The following is a 27431-nucleotide window of genomic DNA, read 5'->3' as shown; positions in this document are numbered from 1 at the left end:
GCTGAGTTCTGAACTTGAACTCCCCAGCCTTTCTCAGTTTGCTGTCTGTGTGAGAAAGATTTCTGAGCCTGGTCTAATGCAGCAACCCCAACCTAGTACCCTCCAGGCTTTTTGGACTATGGCTCCCATCAACCCCAGTGATGGGAAGGCTGTTCTGATGCCCCCAACCCTAGTTGAGCAGCTTTTATTGGGGATTACTGGCTAGCTGCGTGTGGGACAATGAGAAGTGGAGTTTGGGGGGGCCTCTACTTTGACTCTTGCCTGGGCCATAACTTCACCAGACCTTTAGCAAGCCAGTACCCCTTGACCTCAGCCCAGAGGGACTTAATATCCCTTTAGTACCATTGGTGCCCATCCTTACACCCTCACATGGGCCGCCACCCTTTGTTTTAACTTTTGCTCCAGCCACACATGATGTAGCAAGGGGTTGCCAAACCATGCAAGGAATCTGCACCTCACAGCAGCTTTGCCTGCATGTGAATCAGATTGCATGTTAGGCATCCGGAACTGATGTTTAAGGTAGCAGTAGGTGCTCCTTCAGTGAACTCTATCTTGATACTTGTAACTGAAAACAAGAGCATAAGAAGAGCCTACTGGATGAGGCCAGTGGCCCATCTTGCTCAGCATCCTGTTTTCATAATGACCAACCAGATGCCTGTGGGAAAGCTTTGAGCAGGATCCAAGCACAAGAGCCCTCTCCCCTTCTGTGGTTTCCAGCAACTGGTACTCGGAAGCATTGCAGTTGTTCATGGAATATCTTCAGGTCACAGCCATTTGCGGTGGGTGGGTGAGGGCAGAGGGAGACTTCAGAGGGTTGGCACTGGGTGTGCCTTATAAACCAGTGGTGTCCCGATACACCTGCAGTGCACAATGCAAGCCACTTGGAGGGCCATTTAATGGTTTTGTTATTTAAGAAAGGTAATACTCTCATTCTGTGAACCTCTCTTTCCCCTACAGGGACTGGACTGGAGAAGAGTGGGATTTGGTCTTTGTTTAGAAATTGGGTGGCAGGGGCTCTAGGCATCCTGTCCCTTTCCCCTAACTGTCCTGGGGTTAATGCTGACCTTTGCTTTTGTGTAGTTTTTAGATTTCCAACCTGATTTCTTAAAAACCAGGTGACTATTACTAGTCAAACAAAGAAAACTCCAAAAGCTTCCATCAACAGGTAACTCCCAACATGGGACCATGCCTCTATCTGTCCCTTGGAACCCCCCTCCCTCCCATTGGCCCTCCTAGGTACCCTCCTTGAATGTTTTTGCCTGTCCACCTCCCAACTCTTCTGGGCTTAGTCTGACTTGTACTTGTCTTTTAAAACATGTAAGAAAGAGAGAGAGAAACAACCGCAAACAACTAGAAATGCTTTGTAATGCTGGAAGGCACAGGCTAAGAACTACATCTTGCAAAGCACCCAGGTCCGTCTCTCGAGTCCAGGCATCTCTTGCCTACAGTTCTCCCCTAGCATTGCAAAGGATGCTTCTGTGCTGGCGCCATTCTTCAGACTTTGGTTATTTCCCTTTTGATTTCTAGGGACAGAGCCTCTTCCGCAACTCTTTTTGGTAAAACTGGGAGAACCCCCCCCTATTTATTCCATAACTGGCTCCTGCAATGGTGGGAAGGCATTCTTGCTGCGGCCACAGGGCACCCCTGTTAATACTGGTGGGTTTGATTCCTTTGCCCAGTCGGGGCTGCACTTTCAAGCACAGATGCCCAGCTTCTGCCAGCTGTATGTGGGAACTGTTGTGCCTTCCTTGCTCTGTCCCCCCAAGATGGGGGCACTGCCCATTTAGTGACAGAGGTGGGAGAGGGGACCAGTCCAGCATGGAGTCTTCCTCCAAGGGGCACAGAGGGGTGGATACTTCCAGCAGGGTGGCTTTTTGGCCCCTTTTGTAGCAGACTAGTGCATTTCGGAGGAGGCCAGACTTGCATCCTCCACAGCTGCTGATGCTCTTCTATGGGGCTGGTGAGGATGGGGCTCAGAATTCGTACTGGGAAACGAAGACTGTGATCTTGAAGATGTGTTTCCCCAGGAGGGTCTTCCGGGCAAACTCGCTCATCTCCAGCTCCACCTCCAGTGTCGTCGGCCCCACAGCTGGCCGGGTGAGCACCAGCTCCCCTGTGTGCTGGTCCAAGCGCTGCACAACCAGCTTCCCCTGGCTGTTGCCCCCTAAGATGCTGAAGCGCAGGCTGTCTCCCACAAAGCGGCTGGTGGACATCTTGAAGAGGACCCTGGGCACAGTGCGGTTGGACGGGAGAGGCAAGTAATGGAACGAGATGGAGTTGGCTGCCCTCCGACAGGCGTTGTTCTCCATGGGACAAGGGCTGCGCTCGCACTGCCTAGGAGAGGATGTAGAAGAGGCACTCAGGCAGGGCCAGTTGGAGACATTGTGCCCCATCCAAGCAGGCCTGGAGGGGGTCCCCAACATTCCCTATACCCAGAAACAGCTTTATTGCACAGAGCCAGACCTTTGATTCATCTAGCCTGGTACTGTGTCCTGAGACTGGTGGCAGCCCATCCTGACCAGCTCCACTACAGGAGATGCTGAGGACTAAACCTGGGACCTTCTGCGTGCAAAGTCATGGCCTGACCCACTAAGCTACAGGGATGAGTGGACCAAACATTGGGAATAACTTTGATGCAAGAGCTGTTGACAGTGGAATGGGCTACTGTGGGAAATGGTAAACTCTCCTTCATAGGAGGTTTATAAGCAGAGGTTGGATGGCCATCTGTCAGGGATTCTTCAGCTGTGATCCCTGCATTGCAGGGGGTTGGACTAGGTGCACCTCCCAACTCTACAGTCCTATCTTTAACGGATGCCAGTCTAAATAACAAATTGGGGTGCTTGCACACAGTGAGATGGAAATAGCCGAATCCTGCTGGCTTTGTGGAGACTCTGATTGGCTTAATAAGTGGTTCTGTAAATAGAAAATAGGAGGGGGCGTCTTTAGACTCCAGCCCCCATCCACTACACTGTGCCTCCGGAATATATTCCTCATCCTTTCAAATGTGGCAATGAGGCTTGCGGGGGAGGAGGGAACTTCCAGCGGTGCCAGTGCAAGTCCCCCCCTTCCTCCATAAGGCTCAATGCTATGCCGGGGCTTGTAGAATTGTAGAACTATAGAGTTGGAAGGGACCACGAGGGTCATCTAGTCCAACCCTGGGCAATGCAAGAATCCTTTGACCAGCATGGGGCACAACCCCATGACTCTGAGATTAAGCGTCTCGCGCTCTGCCGACTGAGCTATTCCAGACTCTTGGTTTTTGTTTGGGCAGGAGAGAGAGAGGGGGGGGGGGAAAGAAACCGTTGGGAGATTTTTGGGAGACTGTATAAGAGCAAGAGGCAAGCCTGCAGGACCAGTCCAATGGCCCCTGCTCTCAGGGGCCCAACACAGGGGCCCCAGCACAAAAACGCTCCTCCACCCCACATCAGGGCTTCCAGCAACTGGTATTCAGAAGCATTATAGCTACCCTGGTGGATAGCCTTATCCCCCATTAATTTGTCTAACCCTCTCTTAAAGATGTCTAGGTTGGTGGCCACCACTGCCTCCTGTGGTGTACTCACAATGTACTCACATCAGCTCAAATCAGTCTCTGGTCAGCCAATTCCCACAGCATCTCAATCCATACGGCATGCAAAGTGGGATGGCCACCATCTCTGTTCTGGCTCATCTTGGTGCTCAAGGGGCAGAAGAGTGAAGGGAAGCTCTAGGGGGCATTGGGGTGAAGGCTCTGGGAGGCTGTCTGCCCAGCGCTGCAGACAGGGAGTGGAGCAGTTGCTGGCAAAGGCTGCTGCTTCCATCCTGAGTGAACTCTAGTGCTTGTACTTACATGGCTGAAGTCTTGACGTAGCTGATATTGAGTTGGGCCTTAGGGCATTCGGGCCGCACACAGCGGAAGCCCCCAAAGACGTTGATGCAGGTCTGTCCCTGGCTGCAGTTGTGCTGGTTCTCTGCGCACTCGTCCACATCTTGCAAACACAATAGGGAGAATTTGTTTGACGCCATGCCCTCCTTCAGCCTCCTAGAACACACAGCTCAGGGCGGTTCCTCTCCTGGCTGACCCCCAATTATTCTCTCTCACCCCACCCCCCGCAAAGGCACTCACCGTTGCATGAATTGGTGTCACCTTGGAGCTGGTAGCCATGGGGACAAGTGCACCGATAGGCTCCGGGCAGGTTCACACATTTATGGAGGCAGATGCGGGTGTGGCGGCTGGTCTGGAAGAGCTTGCACTCATCGATATCTGGAGGGGAGGCAGCAAGAAGTCTGTTGAGTGACCCTAGACCCTCCAAGGGCAGAGCAAAATGGGACTTCCAGCAACTGCTCAGCACTTCTGGAGATCAATGCCCAGGCGAAGGCAAACTCACCAAGCAAGGAAGGGCTACAACCAATGATTGGCTGAGAGGCAGCCTGTAGGCAGGCAGGTGGAGTTGTTTGCTTCAAGGATCAGACCCCATGAGCACAAATTGCCCCTCTGCACACCAGCACAAGCTGCAATGTGGGGTGTCCACTGAGGTCTACTGAACTGGAGAAAAGACACTCTATTGGGGCAGAGCTAAATTGAGGCATGATCTTGTGGCTGTTGCTTCCTGGGAATCTGATACAGCGCTTGGAACCTAAAGAGCCCTGAAGCTGGATCAGACCAAAGGCCTGCTAGGCCAGCATCCTGCATCCACAGTGGCCATGCTAGATGCTTTCAGGAAACCCACCAGCAAGGCTTGGAGGCTTGGAGGCTATTAGCCTCCTCCTTTTCTGCTCTCCTGCCACATTATTTGCTTCCCATCAGGGGAGGCAAAAAAGGGTCTGATTGCATCACCGGGAGATGACAGCCCCCTCCACCCCATTTTTAAGTCACGTTTTTGGCCTATGCTCTATAGCTACAGTAAGGGAAAGTGTTCAGGCACTAAAAAGCTACAAAATAACTGGCCACAGCTGCCCTTGCCCAGAGTACTGCCTGCTGGTCATAACAATGGGCATTTTGGTAGTGCAGAGTAATTGTGCTGGTGCCTGAATCATAAGGATGGTGCAATCCAGGCAGAAAACTCCCAAGGTGGGAATGCAAAAAGGTAAAAAGGAGCCCCCACTGGATCAGATTAAGGGGCTCCATCTTGTTCTGCCTTCCCCCCAAGCTGCTGCCTTCCAGAAGCTTTGGACTTCAGTTCCCACCAGCCCAGCCCAGCAAACATCTGGAGGGCATCAGGCTGGGGAAGGGATGCTCTAGTTCAAATTGAGATCCATTTAGAGCAGCATCCTGATCTAGACCAGCCTATAGCTCACTGGCAGAGCATCTGCCTTCCCAGGTTCAATTTCCAGCAGCGTCTCCAGGCAGCGTTCGGACAGACTTCTTGCCTGAAATCTTGGAGAGCAGTGGCTGATCACTGAGCTAGATGGACCAAGGGTCTAACTTGGTATAAGGCTCCCTATCTTCCCTGGGATAGTCTCCAGGAAGACCACAAGGAGCCAGGCATGCAGGCAACAGGTGGGTTTGTCCCCAGTGCTATGTGGCATTCAGCCCAGGACAGATATATGTATAAAAGATTCCCTGAAGTAAGAAAGTCGGAAGATCCCTGGCTGGTGTGTGGGAAGATGGTGAGGGGAGGAAATCCCTCTGTTTCTGGGAAGCATGAGACACCAGCTCTGTTGACCTGCCAAGCCCGCTTCCCCCTTACCTTGACAGAGGCCTCCTGCCTGCATCTGGAAGCCAGGGTCGCAACTGCACTGGCGTGAGCCCAGGTAATTTTCAGCACAACGAGGCTGTCGGCTAAAGGATGAGTTGCTGAGCGTCGCCCAATCTGTGGTCGAGAGGAAGCTGTCAGTTCTTTGCACCAATGCTCAACAGAGTAAAGGAGCAGGGGACGGAGACTCCCAGCCAAGTCACACAGCGTAGGCCTCTTATGAACCCCACATGCTCAGCCTAACCAAGCCGATGTGGAAACATCTCCAGGCACCCACCTCTCCTTTTCCCAGTCCCCAGGGTCTTTTCCGTCATGAGGACAGGGGTACCGAGAGCCCCCTGCTACTTACAGGAGTACAGTGGGGCTTGGCAGTTGCTGCCTGACCAACCACTGGGGCACAAGCAGCTGTAGCGGTGGATGCCATCCACGCAGGTCCCGCCGTTGGCACAGGGGTTGCTGGCACACTCGTTGATGCCTGAGTTGAGGGAAGGGGAAAACTGAATTACACTCAAACAGCCGTCATTTTGGAACAACGGAGGGGAAATGGAGAACCTCTGAGTCCCTGCTGCTCATCAGAATTGGTTTTCAGTACAGTGGTACCTCGGGTTAAGTACTTAATTCATTCCTGAGGTCCATTCTTAACCTGAAACTGTTCTTAACCTGAAGCACCACTTTAGCTAATGGGGCCTCCTGCTGCCGCCGCGCTGCTGGAAGACGATTTCTGTTCTCATCCTGAAGCAAAGTTCTTAACCTGAGGTACTATTTCTGGGTTAGCGGAGTCTGTAACCTGAAGCGTCTGTAACCCAAGGTACCACTGTACAAGAATGGAGCAGAGCTCACAGTCCTTCCATGTAAACACCAATTCCTTGTTGGTTCCTTCACTTGGGAAGCCATGTTATGGTTACAACAAAATTGCAGGCCCAATTGGGAAAACTGGCCAGAGATCAACCTGTAGGTCTATCAGCAGGAGTGGGGGCTGTTAGGAGGTGCCCCTCCCCATTTTTATGATACCTGGCAACCTCAAGCTATTCCTTCTACCAGCCAGGACACACTCACCTTTGCAGACAGGCTGCTGTCCGCTCCACTTGTGGTTCTCCTGACACACTCGTGTCTCAGCACCCACCAGGAGGAAACCAGCATCACAGACAAAATGTACCTCGTGACCCACGGACGTCCTCTTTCCCAGCCTCCGGCCATTCAAGGGTGCTGGCAGGGGGGTGCAGCTCTCTGTTGGGGGATCAGAAAAGACGGGAAAGTCAGTCTCCCCATGCCTCCTTTCCCCAGGCTCTTTTCCTATCCTAGCCTGTGGTTGTTGCTTTCTTGTATACATTAAGTAGCAAAATACTGCTTAAATGAAATAGTGTTATAGCCAAGGCTGGGGCTCTCATGAGGCAAACCAGGCAGCTGCCCAGGGCACAGACCTCAGAGGAGCTCAGTACTGACCTCTGAGGGGCACGGTTTTATACAGAACTGTTTTTATTATATCTTACACATTTCTGATAATATTTTGCTTTTATTTTATATTGTGAAGAGTTTTATCGTTTCTGAAGTAAGTCATACATTAGAATTGTTTTTCACGTAGATATGAAATAGACCACAGTTGAGTGGAGGTCACACACACAGTGAAAAGTGAGATTTTGATGTGCCTGAAATTGAAACTTTTAAGAGACTTAACATCACAATTCACAATAAATTCCAACTTTAGTATTTGAAAAAGATAATCAAAGATCGTTGCATTACTTATTCTTTCAATTAAAAATAAATTCAGCAGTTTCAAGTTTTGTGCTTTTCATTTTTTTCTACAAGACATCTGCTTTTGAAAACTGAAATTGGCATGTGGGGGTGTGTATGTGTTGTGTGCAAGTAGTTAGCTTTGCCCAGGGTGCAAAATAGTCTGGCATCAGCACTGGGTGTAGCATTACAACATTATCTTTATATGTTTTTAGCTTTTTGCTTTTTATCTGGGTTGCTTTACTTTGTGTAAGCTGAGTCCCAGTCTGGTCCAGGATGGCATATAAATAAGTACAAAAATAATAGTAATAGATGAGTTTTTTAAAACCCTGAGTGGTATGCAACTTAATAATAATCATAATTTTGAAATTTATATCCCGTCCATCCTGTTGGGTTTCCCCAGCCACTCTGGGCTGCTTACAACATATATAAAAACACAACAAAGCATCAACTTGATTATACTTACAGTGCACCCACTGAAATTAATGAACCCAAGTTAATCGTGTCTATTAAATTCAGTGGGTCTATTATGAGTAGAGGTACCACTGGAAACAATTCCCCCTTTCCAGTCCCCATTTTTAAAGAGCAAAAAGCCATCCCCTAGACATTTTAAAAACAAAACAGCCTCAGGGTTGCCCTGTGTCCTGCACACATCCTGTGCACACACAGACACCTTTCTGCTTCTGCGGTCTGTGCTTCTCTCTCCTTTTACCATTGTGCTTGGCTGCCTGCTGGTGGAGACTGCCTTGCAAAACGGCCAGCTGCTTCTTGAAGTTGCGCAGGCTCTGCAGCTGGGCAGCCTCATGGGAAGACAGCAGCTTCTGCATCTGCCGGATGGCGCTGGAAACTTGCTGGTCACTTAGGCAGCCCTGCAGGGGGTGGGAGGAGAGGAGGAACAAAGCAGCTTTGGCAGGGAAGTGGAAGGAACAGCCCACAGGTATCACCCACAAAGGCTCGTGGCAAATTGTAACTGATGCTGCGCGCACACCCACAAACACCCACCCACCACCGCTGCAGAGGCTCCATCCCTTGTTCATTTTGGCTGCCCTTTTCTGAACCTTTTTCACCTCTGCAATATCCTTTGGCAGGCGAGTACAGAATGTCTAGATGGTGCCTCCAGGCCCACAACACACACTATAGGCAAGATCAGGCCTCTGCATCCAAGGCATGCAATCTGGCCCAGAAAAACACTTCTACGACACTCCTGTTCTAAGACCAAGGACTGGAGACCTCCATCCCACACTGCCCATTGCTGAAGTTTCATACAACAGCCTGTCTAAGTTGAGGGTGGTGAGAAAATGTTCTGCTTACAACCTTTAGCCATGCTGAATAGGGGTGATGGGAATTAGAGCCCCAAACATCTGGTGGGCACTAGGCTGGGAAACCAGGGAGGGATTCCATCCATCCATCCATCCATCCATCCATCCATCCATCCATCCATCATCCATCCATCTACCCATCCATTGCATTTATATCCCTCCAGGAAGCTTAAGGTAGCCTACATACTTCTCTTTCCCATTTTGTCATCACAACAAGTGGTTGCTTGGCTTGTCAAGAGCTTTAGCTTTGAACTCCACTCTTTCATCTATCAGGGTCCACTCCTATGGACCAAGCACATCTGGGCTCTGCACCCAAACCTACAGGCAACATTGCCTGCCACCTACTGGTTCCACATCACCAGCCCTTTATCTTACCTGGGAGTTGCTATGAGGCAACTGTAGGATACCCAAGACCACCACAGCCATTATCTGGGGCAGCATCTTCTTTCCAGCTTTGGAGCAGGTTCAGCAGTTAGGAAAAGGACAGTGGATTCTCTGCAAAGTTTCCTCAGCTATCCTTGGTCAGCAAAAAGAAGGAAGGGGAGTCTGTGAGAGGGCAGCTAGTGTTCCACTCGCATAAGGCAGGCCTTCCAGGTGTCTTTCTAAGGAAGGAGGTGAGAGGTATTCTCGGAGCACTGCAAACCTCAATATTCACGTTCCCAAATTGTGAGCCACCCGGCTCCACTCCACAAAGACATTCTGGCAGCAGTGCAAACGGAGATTGCCAACTGACCAGGATTTAAGAGCCTGGCCTGCTCCTGTACCTTAATTAGCAAAGAAAAAAAGCACAGTCACCTGCTGCTATCTAAAAACTATCACCAACAGCAGTCATTCCATCAGGCTGCAGAGAGAAGGGCTAAGAGGAAAGCTTTGTCAGTTCTGCTGAGAGACTTTCCTTGACTGTTAACAGATAGCAGCCATTCCATCAGGCGAGAAAGCCAAGGGAGAGAAGGGATGCAGGGCAACAGACAAGGCTTTCCCCGGAGAAACCTGGCAACTGTAGTCTGTCAAAGGTGTGTATGCCCTTGGCTCTTTCCTTCATCTGTCTCCCCAAAGGAGCTGCTCCATCCGGCTTCAGCAGAGGGAAAGGCAAGAAGCAGGACACTCCATCGGCTCTAACATGAGACCAATTCTTTTGTCTCCTCTTCTGGTTGAACTGTTTCCATCTCAGCTGGTCCTTATCTGATTTCTCTAGCTTTAAGAATGGGTGCTTTGGTTTGCTCCCCGACGCCCCCCCCCAATCCATTTTGTTTCTTGTGTCTCTGAGACGGTAAGCCCAAGGACAGGGGCTCTTTTGTTTGGTTTGCCTTGATCTTACATAAGCTGCGCTGGGAGCCCTTTTCTTGTCCCCCTTCTCGCTGAAGAGAGGGGCAAGAAAACACTGTGAACGAAACAAGGAAGATCAAACATCCTTAAATGTAGCAACCCTAGAGCGGAAAGCCATTGACTGGCCCCACCAGCACCCCGAGGAAGCGGATGGTGAGAAGGTGCTCCGTCTACAGGCTTAGCCATCCTGGTGCCCTGCAGACGTTTCAGACTCTTAACTCCCTTCAGCCCCAGCAACATAGTACCATATCAGCTGACACCTCTGGAGGGCACCCGGTTGGGGAAGGCTGCTCTGCTAGAATCCTTGCGATTTAACCCCTTCAGGGTTACAGTGTTCAGACTTCCTTGAGGGGACAGCATAACTCGTGAATCTCTTTTCAAGCCTGCAACGCGCACAAGAGCCTAGCTAGGCACTAGGAAACTGCTTTGCACTGAGGCAGACCAACGGACCGCCTAACTCAGTATTGCCAACACTGACCGGCAGCAGCTCTTCAGACATTCCCAGCCCACGGATAGAACCCGGGACCTTCTGCTCCACCCCTTGGCTACAATCCTAACCCCAAAGCGCATCCGGGACGCCCATGCCTTCTACCAAGTGAGGCAACTGGTCCACCTAGCAGCTCAGTATTGCCTACACTGACCGGCAGCGGTATCCCCAGCCTTCCCTGGAGACGATGCCGCTGGACCAGGGACGTTCTGCGTGCAAAGCAGATGTCCCGCCACTGCGCCCCAGCCTTTCTCCAAGCTGAAGGGTAGGGAGGAAGGCGCTTCTCCCCACCCCCACTTCAGGGAGGCTAGAAGTCTTGGCGCCCAGCCGCTTTGCTGGCACAGACGCGCGCCCCTCGCCCGGCCCTCTGGGCGCCCGGAGTCCCGCGAAAAGCAGCAGCCGAGCCAGCCCGCTTCGGGGGGAGGCGGGGAGGCCGCTGCCGCCTTTGCTTGCAGCGCGTGGGACCAGGCAGACCCTCCCCAGGAACCGAGACCCCCCCCCTTCCAAGCCTGCCTCCCCACGCGTCTCTCTCCCTAAAGGCACCTCGAGGGAAAGTTGCGCCGACCTGCGGTGCGGCTTCCCTGGAAGGCGCGGCCGTCGGAGCAGCAGCAGCAGCAGATGGAGCCTCCCCGGGTGCGCGCAAGAGAGCAGCCCCTCGGCCGCCTTGCAGACTGGGAGCGGGTCGCTCTTGCCCGCCCTGGCCGAGGCGGGGCGAGAGGTTGGCCTCGTTGGCACCAGCTCAACGGGCACGCCGGAGGCCCCGCGCGGCCCGGATTGGGCGGCGGCGGCAGAGGGCTGGCGAGGGGAGCCCGGGCGGGTCAGCCGCGTGCCCAGAAGATGCCCGCGGCCGCCTCCCCGTCCCCTTCGGCGGGAGAAAGCGGCAGGAGTGCCAACTTGGCCCCGCGACTGTGGGTGCTCGGGGCCGTGGGTGCCATGCAGCGTGCACAGTCCTGGCACCGAAATTCATGGGGGATTTTGTGGGTGCTCGGGCACCCAGGGCCCCAGGGAGTTGGCACCTATGGGAAGCGTATTGAGTGAGTGACCTCAGCTGGGGCGCTCCTTTCTCTCCCAGAGCGTCTAGGTCAGGGGTCAGCAAACTTTTTCAGCAGGGGGCCGGTCCACTGTCCCTCAGACCTTGTGGGGGGCCAGACTATATTTTGAAAAATAATAAAAAAATGAACGAATTCCTATGCCCCGCAAATAACCCAGAGATGCATTTTAAGTAAAAGCACACATTCTACTCATGTAAAAACACACTGATTCCTGGACCGTCCACGGGCCAGGTTTAGAAAACGATTGGGCTGGATTTGGCCCCAAGCCTTAGTTTGCCTACCCATGGTCTAGGTCAGGGGTCTGCAACCTTTAAGACAAAAAGAGCCACTTGGACCCGTTTCTGAAGGGAAAAAAACTGGGAGCCGCAAAACTCGTCATTATAAAAATAACTTTTTTGTCACTTTTTAAAATTATTTCTTTGTTTGACCCCTCAGAATTACTCCTCCTCATAGAAATAAACGTTAAATTAACAAGTTACCTTTTTTTGTGTGTGTGTTCTTCACTCCCCTTCAGAACAGTGACCAGCCCCCTTTCAATGCAGTGACCAGCGTACATGCCCCTTACAATGTAGAGGGCGGGCGGGTGGGAAGGTGACGTCGGGACGGTGCATGACTAACGCACGCACCGCCCTCATGCGACATCACAGCCAGTACAGCGCCTGCCACAGTGGGGAGTGTCGGGGCACACAATGCGCCTCCTCCCCTCGCTAGTATCCGCCCCAGAGCCGCGGCAAAGGTGTAAAAGAGCCACATGCGGCTCCGGAGCCGCGGGTTGCAGACCCCTGGTCTAGGTGGACTCCACACGGCGTGTTGCTCTTATTATAATAAATCATATTTATTGGTTGATTTCCCCAAAACGCTGCACTCAAAGTGCCTTACAAAACCAAACCTTAAAAGCAGATAGAAAACCAAGAAGCAACACAACCTAAAATTCTCACCACAACATGCACAGATCCACCCTGTGTGAGAGCTAGTGCCCTGTAGTGGTTAAGAGTGTAGGACCTTGGGAGATGGTCTCTGATGGACCATGAAGGTCACTGGGGCTGATCACTGCCTCTGGGACTAACCCTCTTCACAGAGTTGTGTGCCACTTTGAGCTCCTTGGAGGAAAAGGTGGGGTGTAAATGAAATAAGTAAACAACAATAATAAACTCCGCTCTAAAATATGTAGAAAGTTAAAGTCCTACGTCCTGGGTTAATAAAACCATTTTTGCCTGCTGCATAAAAACAGATGGTGATGTTGCCAGGTGTGCCTCCCCAGGGAAAGCAGATGTCATGAGCTGGCAGGGCAACGGGGAGGAGGAAGAGGATCCCATTGAGCCGGAACTGGGAGACACCGGGGCAAGCTGGGGGTGGGGAAGGAGATGTTGGTGTAGGAAATACTCACTGGGTAACAGAGGAGGACAAGGGGCTGGGGGTCAGTGCATAGGAACCAGAGCAGCAGGACCCAACCCCAGAGCAAGAGGGGCCCTTGTCTCCAAGAACACACCAGGCTTTGAGGAGTAGGGGACACTCCAGGAGGCTGAGTCAGGCAAGGGGCCACAGCCCTGCTCACTGGGCTAGCTCTGGAAGCAGGTGTGTGATTATTTAGCTGGAGTAGGCGCAGGACAGGTGAGGCCAGATCAAGCCCAGATGCTGCAATCAGCATGAAAAGTATTAAAGAGCAGCAGAGCTGAGGGGATGTGTCTGCTCAACTGCCCATGTTGATGGACCTCAGCTTGGATGCAGCAGGATCTCTGCAGGACTGTGCTTCAATTTTGGACTTTGGACATGTGGAGTGACCCTGGACTGGGGACTTGGCATACTGACTTGCTGCCAGGTAGTCCAGGGGTCCAGGACAGCATTCCACAAATGGGGAGCCACCACTGAAAAAGCCTGGTCTTGTGCTGCCCTTCTCCACACTTCCTTTGGAGAAGGGCTTCAGATGATTCGGTTCATGTGGGGAGAGGTGGCCTTTGAGGCACTGGGTTCCTGAGCCACATAAGGCTTTTAGGGCAAAGATGGCACTTTGAATTGGGCGCAGAAACTAAGTTGACGCTCTTGTGTAGAAATAAAAAGTGGTACCCAGGGCTGTTTCTCCTGCTTCTCCAGGAACTGCAGCTGATAAAGGCACTCTAACAACTAGGTGAAAAGTCTGTGCATGAGGCAATTTTGAAGCAAACTCAGATGCTCTCGATCTGCTGGGGCTTTGGGCAGGGATCAAGCGTGAAACCACAAGGAGCCCCTGTGCTTATGTACCTTCCCCTGGGAAGTGCAGACAGCCAAGGCTTCCTGACAACCAGGCTTTGCAGGAAAGCCTTTGAATGTGTTGGAGTTTGATAAACATGCTGCAGCTGTGAGCAGGAAGAAATATGATTGTTGAAGGGATAAGCCATGCAGAATGTCCCAGATTCAATCCCCAGTGTCTTCATGCAGGGCTGAGAGAGACACCTGGACAGAGTCATACCTAGGCTCCCTTGTTCCCTTGGCTGCATCTTATGATAAATATAATAATAATAATCCCTAGCAGCACCTCCAGGTAGGGCTGGGCCTGGGAGAGACCCCTGATACCCTGGAGAACAGCTGCCAATTTACTGTAGACAATTGCTACCTGCTTTTTTTTTTTTTTTTAGAATTTTAGTTCTAAATGAACCTTTGCAGCCTTGGAGCATGGGCTGAGAAGCAAAGAGAAGATCAGCTTGGCTCAGGTTTGCAACTGATCGAATCAGTGGAACATCCTGGAAAGCAAGGAAAGGGCCAGTAGGGGCTGGAGCAAGCCAGCTGCAAAAGCAAAGGAGCCCCATGGAATGCAGGCTGGTGCGAGGAAAGCGGAGCCTCTTTGCCCGCCCTTTCCGCCAGGCTGGGTCGGGAGAAACCACAGCTAGAAAGCGGCACTGTTTCCTCAGGAACAAGTTCCCAGAAATATACTCGGAAATTACAGGGGGCTGCAGTGCAAGTAGGGAGCTTCCAAGACCAGCAGGAAAGATCTATATCTGCTTGAGAGGTGGTTATGCCAGAAATGCATGCACACACACAGGCAGGTCTATATGCTGAAAGAGCAGAACCCAGCCTCTAAGAGAGGGGGAGATCTGTGATCAGATTGCTCCATCTAATCAAGCCATTGCTTTATCACTGTCAGTGGCTGGTATTGAATAAAAGAAACGTTGCACAAATATGTCAAATACGAAACGAAACAAAAAAGAGAAGAACCCAAGCAATCAAATTACTAGTGGCTGCATTGTGCTATAAAGCGCCAGGCACAGAGAACAAAATTATAAACTTGCTAAAATTAGTCCCAGAATGCTGAGCTATCCTGGAAGTCAGAGTATACCTTTTGGGCATGGCATTCTTTGAGAGTTTCTCTCCTCTGCCACTTAGACACCTAGAATCAGGCCCATGTAGAGCAGAGGACAGCCGGGTACACTTGTCCCCGGCTCCAGAGGGCCAAACTACTGGGGGGGGGGCACCAGCGGCCTGTTGGACTTGCGCTTTCATGCCAAGAACAAGACTCCTTCCCTGGGCCCCAGACAAGCTCTGCGGGGGCTTGCTTAGAACCCAAGATGCAGCAAAACCAAGGTGGGAACCTCAAGAAATGTGGGGGTGCAGTTGGATTGTTTGCTGACACTCTGCATTAATGTGCATAAAGCGGGGAGGCAGGGGCCTTCAGGGGTGTGACAGGCAAGCCGCTGTTCTGTTGGGGCAGCCCATTTCTGCAAAGATATAAGTATAGGAGTATATACAGTGGTACCTTGGGTTACATACGCTTTAGGTTACAGATGCTTCAGGTTACAGACTCTGCTAACCCAGAAATAGTGCTTCAGGTTAAGAACTTTGCTTCAGGATAAGAACAGAAATCGTGCTCTGGTGACGGGGCAGCAGCAGGAGGCCCCATTAGCTAAAGTGGTGCTTCAGGTTAAGAACAGTTTCAGGTTAAGTACGGACCTCCGGAGCAAATTAAGTACTTAACCCGAGGTACCACTGTACTTGTAGGTCCTATGTGGATTTGCTGTCTGGTCTTCACACATTTTTGGGACACACACACACACACACACACACACACACACACACACACCCTCCTCTGCCCAAACCACATCACCCAACTATTGATATGGACAATGAAACTATGGAGCCCAGGCGTGGAAGGAATTGTCCTCCCTCTACAACCAGCTACACTGGTGCCTTGATTCCTGAGGGAAAGACCTTGAGGAAGTCATGCCAGGTTTATTCTGGGTCAGCTGTCATGGCCTGACCTAAACATTCCGACAATTTGGAATTTGGTAGGGGCCCTAAGAAGAACCCAGCTCCCCACCGTCACAGCAAAATACCAATTTGCAAAGTTCCCTGAGGAGACAAAACAGGATGCTAAACAAGTTTTGCACCAATAATGCAGATAAACCAAGAGAGTTGTATCTGGTGTTGGTCATACTCAGAGTAAGCCCACCTTCAAATATATAAAGAGCTGTCACATGGAAGATGGAGCAGGCTTGTTTTCTCTTGCTCCAGAGGGGAGGACAAATTACAAGAAAGCATTCAAATTACACGAAAAGAGATTCCGACTAAACATTAGGATGAACCTTCTGAGGTTAGCAGCCATTTGATAGTGGAATGGAATCCCTTGGAAGATGGTGGACTGTCCTTCATTGGAGGTTTTAAAGCAGAAGTTGGATTGCCATCTGTCCAGGATTCTCTAGTTGTGATTCCTGCGTTGCATTGCAGGGTTGGACTAGATGACGCTTGGGTCCCTTCCAAACCTACAATTCTTTGATTCTATGAAATTGTTAATTGTTAGAATTAATGTGCAGTGATATCATTACGGTTATATGAACTGTTATTGTAGACAATGTATTTTCTGTGAAGTGCTTTGAGCAGAAATGTGTATGTGGAAAACCAGGCATGTAAACAAATTGTCTGTGATTAACTCACAACCACCACAAAAGGTCTTTCAAAAACTGATGTATGCACACAAACTAAAGTATCTTAGTTTCTGGAAAACATTCTAATGGAATGCAGTTTTGAGGGTGGTATTCTGTCTCCGCATTTGCCCTGTCTCAGTTTGAGGCAATAAGGAATTTAATCTTCTTGGCGCATTCTGTAGGGAACTAATCTTCAAATATCTGAAGGAAGAGGGGTTCCTGTGAGCCAGCCAGCTGAATGGGGAAAGAAGCAGAGGAACAGCACCCGTAGAGATGGCTTAATTTCCACCACCACTACTCCCAGTATGGCGAGGTTTCTGAAACATTTAACAAACACCATCAAATGTGGTACAGGCGTTCTGGGGGAGAGAGCAAGCAAGCAGAGCATTCTATGCAGACAAAGCCTGCGTAATCCTTTGTTTACCAGTTTGAATTCCATCTATCTCTCATGGCCTCCAAGGCAAGGTTACATAATATAGGGGGAAAGGAGGGCATCCCAGTGGGGTAACGAGCAATATGTAAACCTTGTTAAATAAATAGATATAGAGTGGTACCTCAGGTTAAGAACTTAATTCTTTCTGGAGGTCCGTTCTTAACCTGAATCTGTTCTTAACCTGAGGTACCACTTTAGCTAATGGGGCCTCTCGCTGCTGCTGTGCCACCAGAGCACGATTTCTGTTATCATCCTGGAGCAAAGTTCTTAACCTGAGGTACTATTTCTGGGTTAGCGGAGTCTGTAACCTGAAGCGTCTGTAACCTGAGGTACCATTAATATCTGTGGAGATGGAAGGGAATGAACCACAATGGTTATTGAAAACAAAGCTGGTTCTCTGTGTATGATGGTCTTGATCCAGCCTAAATTACTCTCGGGAGACGCATCCCTTTTAATATTGCCGTGTCCAAAGTGGGGACTTGGATGGCTCTGCAAAATCTCACACAAGCGTCCCAGAGCTGCTGCACTGAGCAAGCCTTGCCCCCTCAAGCAAGGCGGAGAGCTTAAATCTCTTCACATGCCAGGTCCACATGGGCCATGTGCTGGAGGAGGATGCCCCATACTTTGGGTCTATAGATATGTGGGATCTTCTGAATAAGGCCGAGGTTTGCTGAAAGTGACGTTTAGCATGACAAGTGCTGCAATGGGGAAAAGAAACCCTGCATCATGCATAATTTTATGAACCAGAGTTTGATCTGGAGGTCAGATCTTGCAGGTGTCCTCCTGATTCTTCCCTTGTACCAATTTCTGCACACTTTGGCGTGTTACACAGCATAGGGCGTGTGTCTGCTGTGGGAAAAAGAGAGAGAAATTGGTTTCACATTACATCCGAAGCAGTGGCTGTGGTCACACTGTTTCCACTCTGGCTTCCTCACAGTCCTCTGCTGGCAGACAGTGGGGGATCCACAAGTCCATCCCTGCCCATTACTAGTTTGCTTCAGCTGTGGATGACCACTATGGGAGAGGCATCTGCACTGGATGTTTCTTCCAAGTCAGAGGTGAGGTTTGTGCCTTGACTTCGCTTGCAACATGAGCAGTCTGTTTACAGAAGAGCCTCTTCATGTCATTAAAGAAAATCTCTCTTTCTGTGCTAAGAGTGCCCATTTCTTTTCCTCTTTGTGTAAATGAAATGGAGAAAAAACTGCAGAAGGCTGTGGTTGAAAACATGTAAGTGTGAAGGAATCAGGTTAAAAGTACTTTCTTTCCCTGTTCTAGAATATTTCAGCATTTTGGAGCAAATTCTGAAAGAACAAAGCCTCAAACAAGCAAAAATGTGAGCCTGCAAGATTCCAGAATACTGGGGCAGAGCCAGCTGTGGTAGAATGATAGAACAGTAGCGTTGGAAGGGACCCTAAGAGTCATCCAGTCCACCTCCCCTGCAATGCAGGAATCCTGGCCACAGTCATCCCTGGGTGGGCTCGAACCGCCAACCTTCTGGTTAACAGCCAGACCCAATGACCCATTGTGCCACAGCAGATGAGCACCTTTTTGACTATGGTCTGTGGGATCACCAACCAATATCCTTTTCTCACAACCCCAGAGTAGCTGTGCAACTGTTTTAAAAAATAAGTGTAGCTAGGGTAAGGAGAGGGATAAATGTATGTGCATGTATGTTTATATATACCAATTAAAAACAACATATCAGTCAACCAGCTGAACGGATAGGAGAAGAGGAACCCTGATTCTTGATCCAGTATTGAGCTTGCTGGCCTGTACATGTGCAAGGAAAGTTGGGAAGCCAGGTTCATGCTGAGGTTGAGGAATCCACTGTGACCACAGTGAAGAATGCAATATTTATCTTCATCCTGTATTTGTTTTCAGAGTTTCAGCCTCCAGCAGGGTTATGTAAAAGCAAAGCCCTACATTCTCCAATGCAAGCATGACCCAAATTCTAGTTTCAAGATCCTGGGACACAGCACAGACATTTTCAGCAGCTTGGGGGGGGGGGAAATGCTACAAACGAACGTTTTGAAGGGAGCCCGCAATACAGTAAGGTCAGTGTTTGTTCACAGGCTAAAGCATCCAGAGCCCTTTTCACAGCTCTCGTATTCAGCTTCCCAGCAAGTGTAAATATCATTTCTATGAAAAAGGGCAGTCATTACGCTGCAGGATTTGTTCAAGGCAAGGAGAAGATTTAGGACGGGGATATTTGGGGTGTGTCGAAACAGATTGAATCTCACCCACAAATTAGTGACAATCTCATAGAAGCAAGACTCAAGTTGTCTTGCTTGACTCAATTAAAGTGGATTTGGTGCTCTTGGACAACAAAGCCACTTATAAAAACAAACAGACTTTTTTGGGGGGAGGGGGGTAAGGAAAATGATGGGGAAATGCACTGGAATATGTGGGATAACAATTGCTTGATGCACTTTTTATCACCTTTGGTGGACCTGCCCGAGGATTAAGGCCTTTTGGGAAATGATCTATAATGAAATTAAGAAAGTCCTAAAGCGGACTTTTTCTAAGAAACCTGAGGCTTTTCTCCTGGGTATGGTCGGCCAGTTGGTGTCAAAGAAGGATAGGACGTTTTTTATGTATGCTACTACAGCAGCAAGAATTCTTCTCGCAAAGTATTGGAAGACACAAGAACTACCTACTCTGGAAGAATGGCAGACGAAGGTGATTGAATACATGGGACTGGCAGAGATGACCGGCAGAATTCGTGACCAGGGGAAAGAGACAGTGGAAGAAGACTGGAAGAAATTCAAGATATATCTTAAAAATTATTGTAAAATTGAGGAGTGCTAGATGTCAGGGAATAAGAAATAGAGAATTGCAGCTGTAACTAATAAGTTAAAGAAAAAGGATTGTAATGAAAGTGAATTAAATAATTAATTATTGGAGAGTTGCTAAAGAAATGTAAAAAATAAGGATGCAGTAAAAGGGAGGTACGGGGAAGTCGGTGAAATAAGGTGTATGAAAATAAGATAACAGAATTATACATGTTTATATGTTTGTATGTTTTTAGTTTGTTTATTGTTTGTTTTAATTATGTGTTTGGAAAACAAATAAAAATTTATTTTAAAAAAAAACAATTGCTTGATGCAGTATTGTAGAAACGGGTTGTCTGGAAGTGATGTGAATCTGGATTATACCAGTGCTCAGAAGCATTAAATATTAGAAACTTATCCAGTGCTTCCGAATGAGCAGCCCTGCTCTGAATTTTACATCTGCTTTCACCCTGAAGTATCTCTCGCAGGGAGTGCCTTATTCCTGCTCTGGCCTCTGCAGCCTCCATGGAAATCAGGCCAATCTGGGCATTGCCCCCTGCTGTGCCTCTGGAGAGCCAGACTGGAATGCAATCCCTGGACTTTTTGTACTGAAACACAGAAATTCCTTCTCTCCATGGAAAACCCAAGGAGGATGAGTGCTCCTGCCAAGTGCAAGGTGGCAGAGCAGAATGCAGAAGTCAGCCACTGTCTCAGTGGCCCTCGGAGCTCAATGATTTTGGGGAACCTGGCTGTTTTGTGGTGTCTCCCTTGAGGGCAATGTTGACTCAGGAGTTCAGGGACCTTCTGGAAAGCATCCCAGGGAATCTTGGAACTTGCCTACTGAGTTCTGGATACTCAGCTCTGTTCCTGGGCTGCAAGTTCACCAGATGACTCTTGCTGTGCCCTCTGATGCTCACCTAGGGGAATTCATGATACAGGGTACTTAAGAGGATGACTTGTGAGATCTTGCCCCTGCCCCTAGAAACCATTAGCCAAGGCCCTGACATGGATGCCAGAGTCTAAGGAGCCAAAGGAAAAAGATAACTTCTGGGTGACAGGACTCTCCTTGTGCAACTTCCTGCCCCCAGAGACCACCTAGCCATCTCATTCTTTTTTAGAGAGCAGGTTAAAAAGTCAGTCTAGATCCTTGCAGGAATCTATTTCTTAGATAATTCAGCATTTGACATATGAAGGTGCTGGTGGATCTTCCCACAACCACCTTGCTCTGAAAGTTCCAGCCAAGGTCCAGTTTCCCTTCCACATCTGTGACCTCCAGAGAGATGGGGACTCTTTTGTCATTTCCTTGGAGATCGACACATACCACAGAGCCAAAATGAATTGGTGGGTATGCTTGCGTGTGCAGCAGGGTCATGCCCTGAGAGCTGAGTTATGCCTGATAGGGCAGAGTCAAGATTGATTGTATGTGGGATCACAGCAGGCCAAGCAAAGCACAGTCAGTCAGGACCCAGGACAGGTCCCAGTGGGAGGGGCTGGCTGGAACTTATGAAGGAGAGGTGATGTCTCAGCAGCATTCAGAGGCCTTTCGAAGGCTGGCTGGCTGGTCGGGAACTGCTGCTAACCTCTGATTAGCTGTTTACATTGCCCAGTTCTACAGTTGCTGGCTCCAATCGCAGAATCATAGAATTGTAAGGCTGGAAGTGATGGCCCCAAAGGCCCATCTAGTTCAACTCCCTGCAATGCTGGCATCACAGCTAAAGAATACCTGACAGATGGTCACCCATCCTAAGGGTCTGTCCCACTGTTGAAAGTTCTTCCTAATGTTTAGTTGAGAGCTTCTTTCTTGTAATTTGAATCCATTGCTTTGGGTCTTACCCTCTGGAGGAGCAGAAAGCAATCTTGTTCCATCCTTATCTCAATTTTTTAAAAAATAGTTTTTATTAAGTTTTTTTGTGTGCTACAAAGCAAACAGATAAACAGGGAACGGTACATCTATTGTCTCCACTTTCAATTCATAGTCTTTTTCACAGTTTTTTTTTAAAGATATTTATTGCGATTTTCAAACAATACAACAAACCTCACATTCAAAGCCAAAATGAAAAAAGAATAAAATAAAAAGAAAAACAAAAACACCATCACAATCAATCAATCAATCAATCAATCAATCAAAAACAGAAAAATACAGCAAACAACATAGAAAACAAAAAAAGAGTAAACCTAAGAGAAAAAAAGAAAAAAAACCATATATATCCAGTTTCCATTATTTTCATATCCTTCTTTCCTGACTTCCTCACATCTCCTTTTTCTGTGTTCCCTTTTTACACCATCATATTCAGCAATGCCTGACCTTTTTTTCACAGTTTGTTTACATTTGGTGAGAGACACTTTTGTCATAGACATCTTGCAGTTGTGGGAGGGGAGAGAGATGGGGATATTGTTCTTTCGTTCTATTGCCTATTGGTAAAAGATAAATGACCCCTGGACTATGGGGAGCAGTGCTCATCTCAGTGGGACACAGGTGGCACTGTGGTCTAAACCACTGAGTCTCTTGGGCCTGCTGATCAGAAGGTCGACTGTTTGAATCAACATGATGGGGTGAGCTCCCGTTGCTCTGTTCCAGCTTCTGCCAACCTAGCAGTTTGAAACCACACCAGCGCAAGTAGATAAATAGGTACTGCTGTGGTGGGAAGGTAAACAGCACTTCTGTGCACTTTGGTTTCCATCACAGTGTTCCGTTGCTCCAGAAGCGGTTTAGTCATGCTGGCCACATAACCTGGAAAGCTGTCTGTGGACAAACACCGGCTCCCTCGGCCTGAAAGCGAGATGATCTATTGCCTATTATAAGCAATGGGGTGTGTGTGTCAGCATTACATTTCCATTCTGAGAGCATCCTGGTAGGTTCATGTGCAGTGCCTGTCTAATGCTGAAGTCCAGTGCCATTCTCTGCTAGTTCAGCAGATGGCACTCTAACGCTGCAGTTGGAGACTCCTCAGCATTTTATGTTAAGCATTGTTTCAGACGCTTGCTCAGATTCTAGTGGCCTGAACATCACCTTATTCTGTATACAGCAATAATGTCTCACTTTAAAAGTAAAAAAAGACCCTACAACTTGAAGAAAGAGACAATGTACACTCTTTTGTAAATCAAGAAAATCAAATAGATGTTAGATAGATAGATGATAGAAGATAGATAGACAGACAGACAGACTCTCCAAAATGTTTTGCTTTTGCAAACATGCACAGCACTTCATAAAATTTACAAGGGGTTCTGGGGTTCTGACATCCTGAATTATTTCAATTTGTCTTCAGTCAGTGAAGCATTCACCCAAGAATCTTGAAGGACAAATACCAGAAGTTTGCTTTCGCCACCTGGTCCTGCTGGCCAGGGCCAATGGGCGGGGGAAGTGGATCAAGTCAGTGACCTCTCACCTGGAAGCTTATTTTCTTTTAAGCTGAACTTCTCCCTGTAGCAGAGTAGGAACTGGAAGGACCCAAGCCCTTTGATCAATCCCACACCATATGGTAGACTTTATAGAAGAGGAATTCAATTTAAGAGGAAAATTCAAAGCAATTGTGTATTAAACAGCAGGAAGTGGAGCTCAGTTCGCTCTTTTGTCTAAAATGTCTGAATTAGGAACAAGATCATTTAAGTTTAGCAGATGCTCGGTAGTTTCTCAGTCAGCAATTCCACGCATTTGGCTTCCCTCATTGAGCTGCTCTATATAGATATGATCTTTATGACCCTAATTTTTTTTTTTAACATGCAGTCACAAAAGCAGAAATAGTTCTCAGGGCTATCTAAGATCTTGTTAAATCTTTGGAGAGATACTCAGTTCAAAGATTAAATCATAACAGAAACCCTAGTACTTAAAACACTTTGCCATTATAAATGCCTCAAAGCAGATAATTTAAGAAAAGAGGTGCTACTAATTTTTAAAAAAGAAAATAGGATGGAGAGCCAGGCCAAGTCTATCATCATCATCATCATCAAACCTTTTATTGTCATCACATCTATAGTAAATCAATACAGAGTTACCACCTCCCCAATGTCACAGAACATTTGTCAAATGGAAGGAGGCAAAAAAGTTTAACGTTGCAACTCTAGCCCTCCAGGGAGATCAGACGTCTGCAATGTGTTTCTGCGACAAAAAACCAAATAAAGATATTTAGCCACTAACTTGGTGAGCTCCTGATCATTCCCTAATAATAGAAAATGTATGACCTCCAACTCTGGTTTCCCTATTGAGGGATGCAGAGTTGATCTAGAAACTGCTGGCGGAGATCAGCATATAGTTTACATTTAAGAACCATATGAGTAAGAGTTTCCAGCAGGTGGTCTTCACGTGGGCAAATTATTTCTCCTTCCACCACTCCCAAGAACCTACCCCAAAGGAGGTTTGATGGGTTTGAATTAAATCTGGCCAGCTAAAATGCCCTTCTTTCTTGGGGGATAAGCAGAAATTCAAGATAATTATAATTAGTTTCATGTGCCCAAGAAAGTTGAAAGTAAGGAGGGGAACATGTTTTCTCTGGTGCTGCTGTTAGTTGCTGGGCCAGGTCTATGTCTGAGATTCTAGGAACACTGTGGCTAACCCAACATTCATTGTATCCATGGTGTATCAGACAAGATTGAAGAGATGTGTAAAGTATATGAAGAGCTACAGAAATTTGAGAAGGGGCATAAGATGTTGAATACAAGGCCCCTTGCCAACATTAATTAAATGCTTCCCCTTAAGCAGCTCTGATTTTTTATTGCTTCATGTTGAGCATGACAGGATTGCAGGGGATGAATAGCTCGCCATGTTGTCCCTCAGTAGCCTCTCTTAATTGCCCCTTATTGTCAGTTCCTCTTCCCACACAGTGGGAGCCTTTAATTACAGCCGTGTTTTTATTCATTCTTTTTTCTTTTTATAACAAAAATTAAAAGTTTGCTATACAAGAAAAACAGAAAACCCAATGAAAGGAAATAAGATGTTTTACATATGTTTTTTGTTGTTCGCTACCCTGGACTGCTTTGGGAAGGTGGGAGGGAGGGATATTAAGGTAATAATAAAGAAAAAGAAAAGAGAGAGCACAAACCAGCAACAGGAAGTGATAAGAAGGGGCAATTAACAGGCTTTTCTCCAGTAATTTCTCTGCTACATTTGACCAGAAGCAATAAATGGGACAGAATTAGCAAACAGTAGACTTTTAATTAAAGGCACAAGAGCTCTGAAAAGCCTCAATAGTGCATTGCCCAAGAACACGGTGGTTGACACTGTCCGTTTGCATTTCTTAGTACAGAAAGTATTGATCTGTTGTGTAGAGATCTTTCCTATTCTACTTAAATCAAGAGGGTTCTGGAAACTTCTCTGTGTGAAAGAAACAAGCAGAAGGTTTATGATGTTTGGGTTATACCTTCAGAAAAGCTGAGTACAACTGGTTCAAACTGGTTCTATTATCTCTTCTGTCAAGTTCATGCTGGCTATAAAAGTAAGACCAGAAGGAGCCTGTGTTTCTCTTTCTCTTTATATCTCTCTTCCTTCTGGTGTGGTGTTCTGTATATAGGGTTAAAGTTTAGTCTTATTATAAGTTATTGTAAGTTTAAGTTACGTCTGCTACAACTGGATTTCTTCTGGACAATAACAACCCTGAATGTATTGGACTTGTGACCATTATGCTCATTTGCCTTCAGTAGCAGTAAAGCTCTGCTGCATGAAATGTAATTGCTCTGGTGTATTATTATTTTTTGAATCCTGCAACATGTTTAAGTTTTTACTACGCTAACTATACGTTGGAGTTCTGCTCTGGATCAATATTGAGTAGAATTCCATGACAGACACAATTACCTTTTAAATGTTAGAAAACACCACAAATCAGATCTCAGGGGAAAAGTACACATGAGAACAATGCTGAAAACATTAGGATGCAACACAGGTTGCTGACAACTTTGCCTGGATTCTCCATAAAAAGTGAGTGAAAAAGTGATGGCAATTTGAAATTAAACTACTAGTGGGGAAGAAACCACAAAGCAGATAACCTCATTGGCTTAGCCTAAGGGAATCAAGAATAAGAGCTGAACATTCATAACCAGATGGATATATTTTTTTTAATGCTTCTTGAGAATTTATGCCTGCAATTATGGTTTTATGAAATGGGAACTGGATTTGGACTGAATGTTCTCCTTATCATGACTATATTTTGGAGTTAATCCTGTGGTCTGTGTGGGAAATATAGTTGCTTTTTATTTCTTTTTAGAATTATTCTATGGCGTCAATAGAGATAGGCGTGACATATGACCTACCCCTTTGAGAATTTTGATTCACAAAGTGCCATATTTTAGGATGAAATGCATACCTTTAGATAAACATGTTTATGAATACAAATCTTGTTACAAAATAGATATGTGTTTATATATGGATGTTTGTGCAGGGTTTGGCCCATCCCTGGAGGGAGGCAAGTCCAGAGCGGTGATGCATGCAGGGGTGCAGCAGGCAGCTCCCTCGGGGTGCAGGTGATTCTGGCGTATCTATGCACTGGGAGTAACTGAAAAACCCAATCACAGTGAATGCAGAGATGCAATAGAATTACCTCCCTCACCTCAAAACTGATTGAAAGGAGTAGGAAAAGATGCAGAGACATTGTGGGCAGCTTCCTCCTTTTGGGCTGATCATTTATATTTAATGATTTGATTTTCCACAACATATATTCCTTCCTGTCATCTCACAAAGTTTGGGCATTACTGTTGTAGATGGATTGGAACCAGTAAGCATGCGTGGCAGTCCAGACGTCAGTTGTGATGTGGCAGTCAAGATGTCAATCTGGAGTAGGGGGAGTTGTCCTGAGCTTATTGATGATGACTCAAAGTAGCAGCAGCTCATAGCGAAGGAGCCTACAGCCCCAGCAAGCATGACTGTGCTATCTAGGAAGGATGGGAGTTGTCCAGAGGGCCCTACGTTGGGGAAGGCTGGCCTACACAGAACCACTCCTCATCTCTTCACGAGGCTTTTGGTGTGCATCTCTTATATCACACGGAGTACCACTGGGCCCCTAAAAATGCTCCCCCCTCCCCCTGGGCTACTTTCACTGTTCTACGCTTTTGAATCACAACGTTCCGCAGTCTCAGCACTGCAAAAACATGGTTGCCCTGCAAGAGAAGCACAATGTCAAGAAGAGACCATCCTGACCAGCTGCAACAAATGCCTTCTGAACAGCTGCTGTCTGGATGTGTGGTGAAGCCGCTGGAACTTCTGTATGGAGAACAGTAGGGATGGTTACTGATATGGATGGCTTTAGAACAGGTTGAGACAAATTCAGAGAGGAGAAGGTTATTGAGAGCTACTAGCCAGGAGGTCTGTGCTCTGCCTCCACGGCTGGGAACATTAGGTAAAGGTAAAAGGCTCCTGGACAGTTAAGTCCAGTCAAAGCTGGGGGGTTGCGTTGACCTTGCTTCAGTTTCCGGGTCATGTAGCCAGCATGACGAAACCACTTCTGGTGCAACAGAACACCGTGATGGAAGCTGGAGCGCATGGAAACGCTGTTTACCGTCCCGCTGCAGCGGTACCTATTTATCTACTTGCACTGGCATGCTTTTGAACTGCTAGCGTGTAAGGAGCCGGGACAGAGCAACAGGAACTCACACCATCATGGAGATTCGAACCTCCAACCTTCTGATCGGCAAGCCCAAGAGGCTCAGTGGTTTAGACCACAGCGCCAACCGCTTCCCTCAAAGTTGGAAGCATTAATGCTTCTGAATACCAGTTGCTGGAGGGAAGAGGGTTCTTTTTACATAGATCCTGCTTGTAGGTTTCT

At 47.8% G+C, this 27431-nt stretch overlaps 1 protein-coding gene across 5 annotated transcripts; it reads right to left on the bottom strand.

Annotated features, from left to right (window-relative positions):
• Positions 1 to 1348: 1348 nt before the first annotated feature.
• On the bottom strand, positions 1349 to 11200 carry LOC310850253 (fibulin-7-like). 5 transcript variants are annotated; one of them, XM_083751489.1, is made up of 9 exons: positions 11101 to 11200; positions 9098 to 9239; positions 8116 to 8272; positions 6729 to 6899; positions 6022 to 6147; positions 5667 to 5789; positions 4103 to 4240; positions 3827 to 3965; positions 1349 to 2334 (listed from the first exon to the last, which is right to left on the bottom strand). In XM_083751489.1, exons 2-9 carry the CDS (start codon positions 9161 to 9163, stop codon positions 1974 to 1976), a joined length of 1281 nt encoding a protein of 426 aa, XP_083607615.1. In that variant the 5' UTR covers positions 9164 to 9239; positions 11101 to 11200; the 3' UTR covers positions 1349 to 1973. The 5 variants fall into 5 exon arrangements, with proteins under 5 accessions (XP_083607615.1, XP_083607617.1, XP_083607618.1 ...); XM_083751491.1 differs by having other exon boundaries at positions 11079 to 11196; XM_083751492.1 differs by having other exon boundaries at positions 9098 to 9234; positions 11101 to 11184.
• Positions 11201 to 27431: the final 16231 nt, after the last annotated feature.

Source organism: Podarcis gaigeae (genome assembly GCF_964106915.1).
Source record: "Podarcis gaigeae genome assembly, chromosome: 8".
Classification (NCBI taxonomy): Eukaryota; Metazoa; Chordata; class Lepidosauria; order Squamata; family Lacertidae; genus Podarcis; species Podarcis gaigeae.
The sequence above is the reverse complement of the archived record's forward strand: the minus strand, read 5'-3'. Positions and strand labels throughout refer to the sequence as shown.